General features: G+C 42.9%; 1 protein-coding gene across 1 annotated transcript in view; it reads right to left on the reverse strand.

Moving 5' to 3' along the window:
• fat2 (FAT atypical cadherin 2) overlaps positions 1-14,144 on the reverse strand; it is a 123,522-nt gene that overhangs the window by 59,225 nt on the left and 50,153 nt on the right. Inside the window, exons 7-11 of the mRNA XM_088293428.1 lie at positions 13,899-14,038; positions 11,635-11,697; positions 10,758-10,970; positions 7,610-7,820; positions 1,733-5,785 (exon numbers count right to left, since the gene is read on the reverse strand). Of these exons, the coding sequence (XP_088149554.1) occupies positions 1,733-5,785; positions 7,610-7,820; positions 10,758-10,970; positions 11,635-11,697; positions 13,899-14,038 (4,680 nt within the window). The remainder of the gene's footprint in view (positions 1-1,732; positions 5,786-7,609; positions 7,821-10,757; positions 10,971-11,634; positions 11,698-13,898; positions 14,039-14,144) is intronic.

Below are 14,144 nucleotides of genomic sequence, written 5' to 3' on the forward strand. Positions count from 1 at the left end.
GCAACAGCATGCTAGACTTTGCGCAATATTTCTAATGGTTTTGCTTATTTCCATTGTACAAATGTTTGTCTTTAAATAACTGCTAAGAGAAGCCATCACATTATTGATAATACATTTGTAGCAAAAAATTGCTTTTACATTTTTACTACAACTTGACAAATAATGCACAGTTAATAATGTTATTTAAATGTGCTGACACTTGTGAAGTGATTATGTGCCACCTCACACATTCTGCTCTCTTTTAGGATTACTGCATTAATGTATGAAATACATTCAGTATTTTGAATGTTGTTTGCCGCTCCACAAGCTTGATTAGATTGTTCTGATATTATTTATTCATGCAAATTTGTCCCCCGTTGCTGCTGGATTAAAGAGAAGTGGCCATAGTTGCGGTTAACTAGCTTTTCTGCTTTATCGCACCAAGGACTTCTAGTATTTTATTGACTAATTAAAACACTTGTTGAACATCAGGAGTCTTTTTTTTTACCTTTGCTGAGGCATTTTATGCAAAAAATTTAATACTATATTTTTTGGTCATTGCACCTTGATAGGAGGTAAAATTGCCCAAATAATGGCTGATTGCCTCATTATTGCACATTTACTCATTACTGAACCTGAGTTCAACAAGCGGTGAGGGATGTTTTATTTTGGCCACAGCGTTGAGGTATGTGGTAAGAACAAATTTAAAGTGTTTCTTTTTTTTTTTGCTACTACATTTGTTTACTTGTGTTTGTTACAAGAGTGATTGTTTCCATTTGTATTGTCTACTTAGTGGTGAGGATGTTTTTTCTTTGGTCATTGCATCAACATACAAGGTAAAATTGCCAAACGAATAACAGATTTAGAAATCTTTCACCACAGGCTTTCATTTGATTTGCCACAAGTCAATTATCACCTTGTTACTGATGAAATTGAACCTCAGGGAATCTTAAAATGAAAGGCATCAAGAGTTAAAAAGAAGACAACAGCCAGTCAAATAAAATGTGTTGTTCAGTGGCTAACTAATTGTTTTTTGTTTATTGAGTTAGGAGATGATTTGATAAAAACTGCAGGAAATTTTTACATTTCTGTATTTAAATGATGTCACGTTGTGACCTAAATGTTTGAACTCGACCATGCTGCTTTGTTGTGTCATAAACTGTAACCACACAGAAACTATATTGGGAAAACCAAGCGCTTGGCTGTTAATCTGTATGATCTGCATTGGTATAAAGTGGTGAATGAGTCACATGATGACTGAGCACTCCTACACTCAACTTTAATCGCGAGTGTTTGAACACCTTCGCATTCATGAATAATTCCAGCGCCGATTTTACCCAGGTTACATGTTTTCAAAAAGTCATTTTTGACAGCAATCTCCCTTTCAAGTATGCTGGACTGTCTGGAAGCAGGCGGCGGGGGGAAATACAAAGGATTTGCATTAATGTAAGACTTTGTTGTTGTTGTTGGCTGCGGGGGACGTGGTTGGTATTCACGTCAGTGCTCTTCTTTTGTGATTCATCGAGGCTCAATAAAAATCACATCGGCGCTCGCATATATATATATATGAAACATGTGCGCCTGTGTATGTGTGCGCATGTTAAAAAGTAACTAATTGACTACAAATTGAGTCCCAAAACGAATTCAAACAAGCAGAATTTAAAAACTAAAATAAAATAAGACTAATTGTTATGCAATATCCCAAATTATTATAACCCTGGTGAGATGTGAGTATTTAAAATTGAATTAGCACCTGTGATATAGCACGTCACCAAACGGTTCTCCAGAGACACATCTGCATCGGTGGTCATCATGGAGACAATGACTTCGCCGGGGCGGCTATTCTCTACCACTGAGCCACGATAGGCATCCTCTGAGAATGCTGGAGGGCTGTCATTTTCATCTGTCACTGTCACCTCCACCAGGACGCTGGACGATAGCTTGGCATCGCCGCCATGGTCGGTGGCTAGCACGTGGAAGCGGTGTAGCCTGGACACCTCGCAGTCGGCCTCGCGCACAGTCACGATCCAGCCGGTATCACCGTCGATAGAGAACAAGTCAGTAATATTGGCATCATCATCAGGTAGTGACTCCAGGCTGTAGGTGACCAGTCCATTGGTGTCTGTGTCTGGATCATTGGCAGTCACCTGAATGACGGTTGTCCCGGCGGCCATGTTCTCTGCCAGGTAGGCTCTGTATGGGTTGGCGTCGAACACTGGTTGGTTGTCGTTGATGTCTCGTACCTGGATACTGACCGACACCATCGAGGCCACGTCCGTTCCGTTGTGATTGCCCTGAGCCAGCACGTCAATGTGGTACCATTTGGTCCTCTCATGATCCATGGTCTTCTCCAGTAGCAACGTCCCACTTTCTTTGTCCAAGCTGAACACCTTGTCTTTGTTGCTCTCCACCGTGTTGCCATCAACCAGGCTGTAAATGAGCGGCATGTTTGAGTCAGCTTTCACTGAGCCAATCTCCGTGCCGACGGGTGTGTCCTCAGCAGTTGAAAAGGTGTACAGAGGCTCTGCGAATTTTGGCAGAGGGATTTCGGGGGGGAGCACTTTGACCTGCACAGGGACAGTGGAGTTGTAGAATGGGAAGCTGCCGTCACGGGCCTTCACCTTGAAGTTAAAGATCCTATTTTCCATGCCGAGCAGGCTCTCCTTGACGCTCACCACACCAGTGAATGGGTTGATCTCGATTACATCCTCCGTGGCCCCTTCAGCTTCATCTACGGTGTAAGTGATGTCAGCGTTTTTGCCGTCGTCTGCATCGTACGCCATTATTTGAATAACGGGGGAACCTTTGTTGACAGTGGACTGAATGGCAACATGGTACTCAGATGCTTTGAACTGTGGAATGTTGTCGTTGTCATCCGCCAGGATGATCTTGACTGTGCAAAAGGCCACTTTACCGCCACCGTCTTTTGCCATCACTTTAATGGCGATTACCCTCTGGTCGGGGTTTTCTCTATCTAGCGGTTGCGTGGTGACAATCTGCCCGTTAGCATTAATGGCAAATTTTTCGTCGGCCAGCTTGTTGATGATGGTGTAGTCCACGCTGCCATACGGCCCGTCGTCTGGGTCAATGGCAGCCAGCCGGATGACACGGGTTCCTGCCTCTGCATTTTCAGTAAGTTCCGCCTCGTAGGTGCTCTGTCGGAAGTACGGGCTGTGTCTGTTGCTGTTGATCATGTCGATGTTGACTGGCGCACTTTTCTGGAATACGCCATCCGACACGGCAACTGTCAGGTTGTAGTACGGATCCAGATTCCTCTTGCAGATGTTGGAGAAGGAGATGATCCCAGAGGTCTCATTGATGTTGAAGTAGCGGTCTTCATTGCCTGAGAGAATTTTGTACTTGAGGTGGTTGGCGTCTGTGATGTCTGGATCGGACGCTTGAATCTTGATGACAATGTGGCCACATTTTGCTGACTCGTCCAGCGAGGCTTGGAAATGAGAGCTGATAAAGTCTGGGGGATTGTCATTTACATCTGTGACATTTACCAAGACTACAGTCTCACCGCTCAGGGCGATGCTTCCATTGTCAACCACTTGAATTCTCAACAGGAAGCGATTTGCGCTTTCATGGTCCAGCACCTGCTTTAAGAAAATCAATCCGCTCTGGCGGTCTACATCGAAGAAATCGGTTTCATTGCCCTCTGTTCTCGCAATGTGAAATGTCAGATCTTTATTCCTGCCAGAGTCCAAGTCGGAGGCTGACAGCTGCAAAACTGAAGCACCAATGGGAAGTCCCTCCGTGATGCTGGTGGTGTATTTTTGCTGGTTGAAAAAGGGGGCATTATCATTCACGTCTTCAACCTCCACTTCAATAGATGCCTCTGAAAAGGCCCCACTTACAGAATCTGTGGCTCGCACGGTGAGCACATGTAAGGTATGGCTCTCGTAGTCCAGCGGGTTGGTGACTGTCAATGCACCCGTGTTGAAGTCGATATGAAAGTGCTTAGAAGCGTTTTCCTCCACAAGGTTGTAAATCAGGCGATAGCCTTCGGGATTCCTGGCCTGGACGTGCAAGATAGTAGTGAAGGGAGGAACAGATTCGGGGACTTTCAGAGGGTATGAAAGTGTTTGAAAAACTGGGTTAGTCCGGTTACTGATTTGAATACTGAGCTCTGCCTCGGTCATGTGGCCCTCATCCATTGCCAGAATCGTCAAGACATATTTGCTAAGGGTATCAAAATCAAGAGGCCTCTGCAGGGAAACATCACCTATGTCTGGATCGATCCTGAAAAGGTCATAATCGTCCTCCAGGGAGTATACAATGGATCCATTCTCACCCAGATCTCTATCCCTCGCGATGGCCTGATACAGAACATCTCCCGGTTCAGCATCTTCTGATATCATCATCGAGAAAGGCAGGTTGAGGAAATGAGGTGGGTTGTCGTTGGTGTCGTCGATGAAGACTTTGACCAGAGCGGTGGAAGTCCTTGGTGGAGTTCTCGTGTCTTGCAGCATCACCACTACGTTGTAAGCATCTGTTTCCTCGCGGTCAAACGGCACGCCTGTGGTCTCCATGAGACCGGAAGTCCGGGAGATTGAAAACATCCCCATGGGGTTCAAGATGGAATATGACAGAGGCTCGTTTAGAAAACACCCTCTTGGTTTGAGCGCTGCTAACATTTTCACGGAGTTCAGGTTCTCTGCAATGCTCACCGAATATGTTTTTTGCTCAAAGCTCAGACCGCTTTCTGTGACGTTGGTCACATTCACCCTCACAATGGCAGAGTCTCCATGAAGACCATCTGAGGCGCTGACTACTAGCTGGTAAAATGGCTGAAACTTCAAGACGTTGCTGACAGTGATGACTCCAGTGGTGGGGTGAATGGAAAAGGCATCATGCAGATTTCCTTCGGCAATGATGTATGAGACTGCCGAGTCTGCATCGTGTGCCACCACCCTTGTCACCTCAATGCCCGGGACTGGTGGGAAGATTACGGACGACTCGTAGCCAGTGGCCGTGAACCGTGGCGGGTAGTCATTCACATCCAGGACGTGCACAGTAACCTTGACAGGTTGGGTAGCATACAGTGCCGGTTTCCCGGAATCCCTCGCCTGCACACTGAAGTGATACTCAGCCTTGATTTCAAAGTCTAGCGGCGCTGTAAGTGAGATTGCACCCGTGCTAGTGTCAATCCTGAATACTTTTCCAGCCTCATCTTCCAGGATGTCATAGACGAGCAGCGAATTCACATCTCGGTCCAGATCTGAAGCCTGAACAACCAACGGCATGTTTCCTTCTGTCATCACCAAGCTATTGACGTGTGCCGACTCACTTATTTGCCCAACGTACGCATTCTTTGCAAAAATAGGATTGTTGTCATTCTCATCCATCACATAGATGTAAACTGCTGTCCTGGACACAGCGCTGGAAGTAGTGGATGCCGAAACGTTAAGCGTGTAAGAGGACCACATCTCAAAATCCAGATGCTTTCGGATTGTGATCATTCCAGTGTATCGGTCAATGTGAAATGTTCCATTTGGGTTACCGCTTGCAATTGCGTAATTTACCGCAGCTGGGCTGGAGGCAGAGATGGTAACCACTGGTGTGCCCAAGCCACTCTGCTCGCTTATTTCTGCAAGATATTCATTATCATGAAAGACGGGTGGGGTGTGGTCAGAGATGCGGACGTGGACATGGACGGAGCAGATGTCGCTGCGCTGAGGGAACCCCTGATCAGTGGCCTTCACCGTGAGATGGAAAGGCTCCTGTTGCTGAAGGTCCAAAGGTTTGCACACGGTGATGGAGCCCAAGACTGGATCGATGGCGAACATGTTGTTGATATTTCCTGTCAGGAGAAAGGAAAGAAAGTGTGAGAATGTATTTTTTCTTGCGTCGTTGTTCTGTGCGGATGGATGGATGGTTGCCCCACAAATTTCTCTTGTTTTTCGAAGTAGTATCAAAGGAAAATGACAGGTTGCATGGCAGCAATTTTTTCAAAGTTTTTCTGCAACTTGGAGAACCCCTTCTTCAATTAGCTGAACTAGTTTCAACTAAAAACTTCCACAAATAAGATCATATGGTCCAAAAGTCCAAGGTGTCCTCTAATTGGACTCCCTAAAGTTACTGTGATGCTTTAGATTGCATCGCTTTCCCTAAAAAAATTAACTTAGTGAAAAATTTTAAAATGTCGTGAGATGTGTGAACAGTAAAATACTTCATGTACTTTATTCATTAAATGTTTTCTCGTGACTTTTTCTGTTATGACAGATTTGACGTTAGAACCGCTAATACCATGTTAATTTTTTTTCAACTCCCCCAAGATGGCGGGCCCTAGTCACGTTACTACTTTCCCCGATGGTTTGAGTTCTAAAAAAATGCACCGAAAGTGCTACATGCAGGGAAGACTCTCTGGAATTTTAGTTCTCCCCAACATCCCAAGATTTCTGTCGTAGACAAGAACCATCACATCAACAGTATTTTGACACCAATCATTGCCTTACTCTGAGCCAAGTCTTTGTTGTGGCATCTTATTACTAAAGGAGCAAAAAATATATAATAGGTACCAGTGTGTTTTTTAGGGACTAGCAAAGGATAGATTTTTTTTTTCATGAATTTGCAAAAATTTGAGTGTTCCCTGTTTATCCTGCAGCGACATTTTCCTGTTCCAAAACATTGTTCGGCAATTGTCAATTCTTAGCTCTCTGGGATAAATTTGGAAGATTGTTGTTGAGAAAGGGAGAGTAATGGTGCATTGTTATTGTACAATCGAACTGCTTTACAATCCAAATTTATTGACAGGCGATCATAAATCACTTGATGGTGAAACAATCGCTTATGCTCTTTGCTTCATGTGAATCTTTTCTCTCTTTTTTTATTTTGCAAAAAATGCTGTGTGAACAATAATCTCAGCAGCATAAGAATGCTTTGTCCAGGAACTAACACATAAATCACACCCAGGTAGGCCGTTTTCTTTTTTCATTGTACTGTGGGATTAGAGACAAATCCATGGCCAAAGCTGGGAGGTATTTGTTCACTGACATTCTGTGCATGGCACAAATGAAACAATAAAACAGCCACGGCGAGCTGGCCTGAGCCCAGGAAATCCCAAACATGAAATGATCGCCGGGGGAGGAAATTCAGAAGCACTCTGGCGACTCTCTCCGGGGCGTCATAATGGCGTCCTTGAGCACTCTGCTTCAGTGGAGCTCTTAACTCGCTGACGTTCGATGGAGGGGCGAAGAAAGGGCGTCAAAATGTCGGCAGGTCTCAGATGTGAAAATATATACAGTGGTACTTTGACTTATGAGTTTAATTTGTTCTGTGACCAAGCCCCACTCAATTTCCTTATTTAATTGAAGTGAAATGTCATTAATCTATTCCAGTTTCTAGACATCAGGAGCTGGCGTCTGGACATGATACCTACACTGGTCTTTGCGAGTGTTCTCATTTTGTATTTGTGTATTGGGCTGTTTGTCCCATTCAATAAATAGCTTTCTATCATGTAATTACCTCGATTAATTCCTTTTTGGGTTTTTTCAATTCACCTGAGCTGGTTGGAACTTATATTTTGGCTCACAACACTAAGCAAAAAGTTGCCAGCGTGATGGCTTGTAACTCTAAACACAGGTACCACTGTAAACATGTAAAACAAACGGACAAAAAACCTCACCAGAATGCAGGGAGTAGGCAATGTCGGCGTTGCTGCCTGCGTCGCCATCCAGGGCTTTGACGCGCACCACCTCAGAGCCGGCGGGTGACACGTTGGAAACAGCGGCCTCGTAGCGCGTGCTGAGGAAGGCGGGCGCGTGGTCATTGCAGTCCTCCACGTGCACCATTACTTTGGCAAAATTCCTCTTGACCGGGATCTCCTGGTCACGCACCTAAAAGGTGCATCACATGACATCAAATTGAAAATAATTTGCATTTGACTTAAAGAGCAATGGTGACTAAGGCATATTAAGGAAAAATTTCAGTCAGTTAAATGCATTTTATTAAGAGAGCAGCAGTTAAAAAATAACATTGATGAGTGGCATGCAGGTGTTTGGGCTCACTGGTGGTTCGTGGAATACTATCTGCAAGAAAGTGACAGAGTGATGGTTTTGGTAGACTTACTGGGGAGTGAGATTGTGTCTGGCCAGAACAGAATGAAAACAGTTGCTATATCAAGAAAATCCTTATTGGTAAATAATTTGTATTTTCCTTCCCTGACCTCAACCCTATTGAAAGCCTTGACAGCAAAAAAACTAACAAAACAAGCAAGCACTCAACAGTAGCCAACTATAATAAATGTTATTTATAGACTGGATTGCAGGAATTTGTTATACGATTTTCCATTGCTATTTTGACACTGTAGAGATGAATAAAGAGACGGAGCCAAAAGATGGTGAGGAGAGAGCGCAAGAGTGCAGAGTTCCTCTCTTGCAGTAGCGAGACACTACAGACAGTATATCGCCATACTGTTATCAATATGCTAACCTGCAAAAGAGCAGCACATAAAGCGTTTGCATATAGCAGGCATCACCAAATGGCGGACCGGATCCGGACCGGGCGATGGTTCGGACCGGACCCATGACCAATCTATGATGAATTTTTTTCAGGGCGCATTCGCAAACGTTGGCGCTGCAATTCTAGTTAATACGGAAAAGGCGTCACTGATTTGAGCCAATCAAATCTTTTGTTTGCGATCCACTGCCAATTGCGCACCAGACCGGAAGAGAGCGCTGCTGACAGTATGCCTTGCTGAAAAGTTAGCGAGGTCGATGCGTGTTGTTTAAGATGAATGGACGGAGAAATTTAGTTGCGTTCTGGCTGCAGCCAATTCAAAACCAGTGTGCGTCATATGCTCCGAAACCGTCGCAACATTGCGAAGCTCCACTACGAAACAAAGCACCGCCCTTTTGTGCAAAGTTATCCGCTGACGTTTGAGGTGAGCGCACGCAAAAACATCGAACTTCGAGTGCAGTATAACAGATTTTTACATTTTCGTTTACATCCCAGCGGCATGCAAACGAATATTCAGTAAAAGTATCGTGGATTTGGGGGAAACATAAAAAAACATTCAGTGATGGGGAAGTTGTGAAGGAGTGCTTAAATGTGGTTGCACAAACATTATTTAAAGGAAAACACAAAGCCCAGATGTGTGAAATAATCTACCAAATCCCAATGGCCCTGACTCCGTTCCAACCCAGATTTAAGTCACTGGCAGGGCAGTCACAAACTCATTTTTCTCATTAAGAGAAGTTAAAAAAAATATTCAAAAGAAAAGGTGGTGTCAAAGCTCATTTTGAATTAGTTTTTCATTAGGACAGCCATTTTTATTGATTGTGTACTGAACATGTTGACCTGTTTTTCTTGGATAATTAGGCTCTCCGTTTTTTTTTAGGCTGATAATGCTTTGATTTCAGAAAAAAAAGGTAAAAGATGTTAACTCAATGCTTAGCACTTGATATATTTCGGCAGGAGATATTTTACAGTTTTTTTCTGGAAGTGGCACCCTTAAGTGCCTGGAGCCACATTTTCTTGAATGTGAAATAAACGCCTTATATTTGTTTGACTGGCAAAGGTGTTTAATGGGAACATTGCTAAATATTTAGTATATAAGTGCGCTCTGTTGAAAATGACTAAATATTGAAACTATATAAAAATGTGAACATAGGCTAGACATTTCGGGAAGTTGGACTTTGGTCCGGACCTTTTAATTGGAAGAAATTTTCGTCGTGGACCTCTGTGACTTTTAATTGAATACCTCTGGCATATAGCATTGTTAATGAAAAAAAAGCAGATTATGCTCATATTCTGGTTTTCAAAAACTCATTTTTTTATATATATATATATATAAATATATATATATATATATATATATATATATGTATGTGTATAGAAAAATTACTTTGAGAAATTTATGCAGATATACTGTCAAATTTCTTTTCAATTTGTCTTTTTAGAGTAAAATGTACTCCATGAAATTTACTATGTAGTCATTGTCAATTCTGTGTATTTTATTTAAAGTTCAGTTTGCATTTTTATTTATATTTTATGGGTTGCATAGATTTACTAGATTTAAGTGTGAGAGGAATGCGCAATTACACATGTGCTAAGCCTAGCCTGAACTTTACTGGCTTACAGAGCGCGTTATGCTAATACTGCACGGATGTTGCCAAGTGAACAAGAAGGGTTATTACCTTTTGTCATTCATAAAAACTTGCATTGTAAAATCACAGAATGTTATGTAATATGAGACAAAGCTGACTAGGATATAGGAAAGATTTGATCATGACATTCGGAGGGGAAGTTCCTGGGTTGTCTTCTACACAGAGAGGGGGCTAGTTGGTGATGATCGAAGTGATGTGGTGCATGTAACGATCTTGCATCAACCGACGGGACAGGATCTGAGGAGGACCACTTCGCTGGAGGTGTCTTACCTGTGGCACTTCATTTTATTAAATAGACGTATTACTGTTTGAACTAACACGCTAAAAGTCGCCTCTTCAGCATCCACTGCAGGCTGATAATCCTGAAAGGGAAGCCCTCCTCCCTCTGTGATCCCTTATCAAAATGTCCTCTTGTTTACCTCCTAAATGGGTTTTTTCATGTTTATTCTTTGCTTGGTGGATAGTTTCAACCCGGGGATGTTGTTCATTTTTATGTGCTGTGGACCTGCAAAGCCCTTTAACAGGCATATACTGTAAATAAACTTGACATCTTCATCCCAAGACCTCAACCTATTGAGAATCGCTGGTCTTCGATTGAGTGAAAGTTCAAGTTCACCACCAAAAAGCAACTCATTTACAGAAACAGCGTAACAGTGTGGACATTACCATAACAACAAGTGTGTGCAGCGGGATGGTCTCATAGTCTAGTTTGTCGGTGGTGGCCAGAACGCCACTCTTGGGGTCCAGGTGGAAGAGTTTAGAGCTGTTGGGATGCATGCTGCTGTGAATGGAGAAGACTAGCTTGCTGTTGGCGTCCGCGTCACGTGCCGCTACGTGGAGGATGTCCTTCCATGGAGGCGTGTCTTCAGGGACCCTCACCTGACAGACACAGTGAGCCAGCAATTAACTGTCTAATTTAACAATTGACACAGTGGCACCTGGTACCTCCGACCAATTTCTGTGTTTTTTCTGCTAACCTCAAAACAAAAGCCCTACCCGCCTAAACACAAACATGTATTAATCCAATTTAATTGAATTAATCCTAGCCCATTAATCTTAAACCTAACCTCAAAACCTAACATTATAAACTAACCCTATCTTTGACCCAAAACCTTTAACCCCCAATCCTCAACTATTGACAAACAATTTAAACCCCAATCCTAAACCTGAAAAAAACCCTCCTGATTCTAACTCGGTTCCCTTGCCCTGACAATCCCTGATCCTAACCCAAAACCCTAAACCACTCACTTTACCATAAGGTTATGTGGTGAGTGTCTTAGGGTTTCCTGAATGGGTTGCCAAACATCTAAAAGGTACAGGAAAGTGGCCCTCGAGGACTGGTGTTTGACACCTGTACCACAAGATGCCAACCCTAAATTCTAAAACCTCAACCCTGTCTCAATGCGGGGTAGCTATCTTGCTAAACGCTGATTCAAAATAGCTGAAGGTTTATTTTCCTCTTCTTTTACATGAAGATTGTGATCCTAAACAGAGTTCACACACATACTCATGCAGACATATGCAGAAACCCAGACGCACGCACCTCATAGTGCGTATTGAGGAAGAAAGGCCGATGTTCGTTCATGTCCAGAACGCGGATGTAGGCCTGTGGTCCACAAAAACAACAACAACAACAAAGAAACAAAGAGCAGCCAGGTTAGGGAAATGTAGATGAGATGAAAGCAAATCACAGTGGTGGCTTTTTGTTATCATGAAACACCCGCAAACATCAGTCATTTTTTTCTCCTGCTTTCTTCATGTGAGGGAGAACTCAGGCATAAAAATGTGAAAGAAACAAAAAAATCCTTTCTAAACTAAAATAAAGTTTTTCTGCATGTCCTCAAATTGTTGTCTGGGCCTCTAACTTTGACAGATGATGTATTGGATAAAGCTGTGAATTTAAAACCTTCTACAATCCATCTTAACTAAGATCAGACTGTAAATCCTAAACCAAAAACAGATATCTAGCCCTCCTTAAGGGGGAAGTCAACCCCCCAAAAAATCTTCACAATAAATTGGTTAGTCTAAACATGCCATTCTGATTTATTTTGCGTTTGTGGAATATGAGTTAAGCCGCAAAATCAACTCGTTTTTGGCCATCACAGAGGGCGGCCATTTTGACATTTCTGTCGACTGAAAATGACATCACAGTTGCTCAGGGCTTAGGTAACGACCAAATCACGGCTCACTGAGGCATGATGTAATGGGCTGTGCACATCGCCGCATCATACAACGGCAATTCGTATTTTGAATCACCCCAAAAACATTTGCAGAAACTCGCCACTTGTGACACGCTCCAAGAGTACGTATATATAATTGTGCCGCACACGCTTGCACAGTTCACTTGAGCCATCCCACAACCTGCCGTGCGTCTTTGGGCCGTGTGGTATAGCAGTTTGCTGTGTCATTTGGGGCTAATGGAAAAGCAGTTTAAGTACCCCGCAGTCGCATCCGAAAAGACAAATTGCAGTCAGAAAAGGCACAATGACCCTGGACACATATTTAATCTATGTTTACATTGTAGACTATGAAAAAGAACACCGGCTGGATGTCATGTGCTGATATCAGTATCTGTCTAAAACCGTTCATATTTCAGATGACAACAATTGCATTCAACTTAGAAGATGAGAAAACATGTTGCACCGTTCCTTGTAATCTCCGCCTGGTGAGCCCATTTTGCTCTTTCATGATTATAAACAAAGTAGGTTCATTTATCTTAATTTACAATAAGATTTAATTGTTTTTTTTTTGTTCTATTGTAGGGCAATATCTCTATTGCTATTTTATACTTTTGTCTATTTGACATTCACACTCTGATAAAACATAAATAAATTGGATTTAATCAGTTACTCAATACTTGAGTCGTTTCTTCACAAAGTACTAAATCTTAATTAGGCCAGCAGTTATTTGGGGGACGTTTTACAGTATATTATTCTAAAGCAGACTTTGCAGTGGCGCTACTGCCGCCTCTACGAAGAAATCTTTCTACAGCGTTTCATCTTCTTAAATGGACACTTACATTCTGCAAATTGACATTGTATAATGTATAGCATCACGTGTTAAATGTTGCCCACTCTGCCGCCATTTCAGCCTGGTCATCCTGGAAGGGGATTCCCCCATCTGCTGCCCCTTCTCTGGTTTCAGGGTTTCTCACGTTTCCACAGATGTTTTTTTTTTTTTGTTGTTTCTTTTTTACATAGTTTTTCCTTGCCCTCCAGGGGATCAAGGGTCTAAATAAATTTGACTTGACTTTACTTGACCCAGGCTGCCTAGCACGTCCACCTCACAGAGCAGAAGTCTGCGGATTGATTCTGCATTCCGGCCTTCTGTGCAGAGTTTGCATGTTTTCCCTGGGCCTAGGTAGGTTTCACTGGGTACTCCACTTTCTTTCCACATTCCAAAGACATGTATGGTAGGTTAATGGAACACTCCAAATTATCCCTAGCTGTGATTGTGAGTGTGAATGATTGTCTATGTTGATGCCCTGTAATTGGCTGGCAATCGGTTCAGGGTGTACCCCGCCTACATCTAAGCTGCAGCACGTGGATTGGATAATGGATAATGATGAATTGAACCCAAAATAAAGAAAATTACACATGGTGCATTAAAAAAAAAAAGTGAAGTACGCTAGTTTAATGCTTATACTTAATGGAAAACGTCACAGAAGGGCTACAAATAGCATCGGTACAACCCATGAAGCAATATCGCTGGTGTCTGGCCAAAACCTGTCCATACTTGGTCAACTTCTTTATATATTGTTAGTCTCCATGTTGGGCCGCTATTTTAAGTGTTTTTACAAGTTCTTACCTGCACGGTGGAGCTGTGGTAGCTGTCGGTAACCTGCACCGTCAGGTTGTAGTTGGAGCGGCGGGCGGCGTCCAGTCGGCGGGCGATGGAGATGGTGCCCGAGTTCCTCTGGATGTCAAAATCGTTTTCCTCATCTCCACCTGACACACAGGAATATGAAAAACGTTCGCCGTTATTATTGATATGCTACACTATGGCCTCTTTCTTTATTGTGTTGATTGATTCTATTCATCCTATTTATTTCGA

The sequence above is a fragment of the Idiotropiscis lumnitzeri genome, chromosome 4, assembly GCF_059441095.1.
Source record: "Idiotropiscis lumnitzeri isolate Australia: NSW breed Sydney's pygmy pipehorse chromosome 4, RoL_Ilum_1.0, whole genome shotgun sequence".
NCBI lineage: Eukaryota > Metazoa > Chordata > Actinopteri > Syngnathiformes > Syngnathidae > Idiotropiscis > Idiotropiscis lumnitzeri.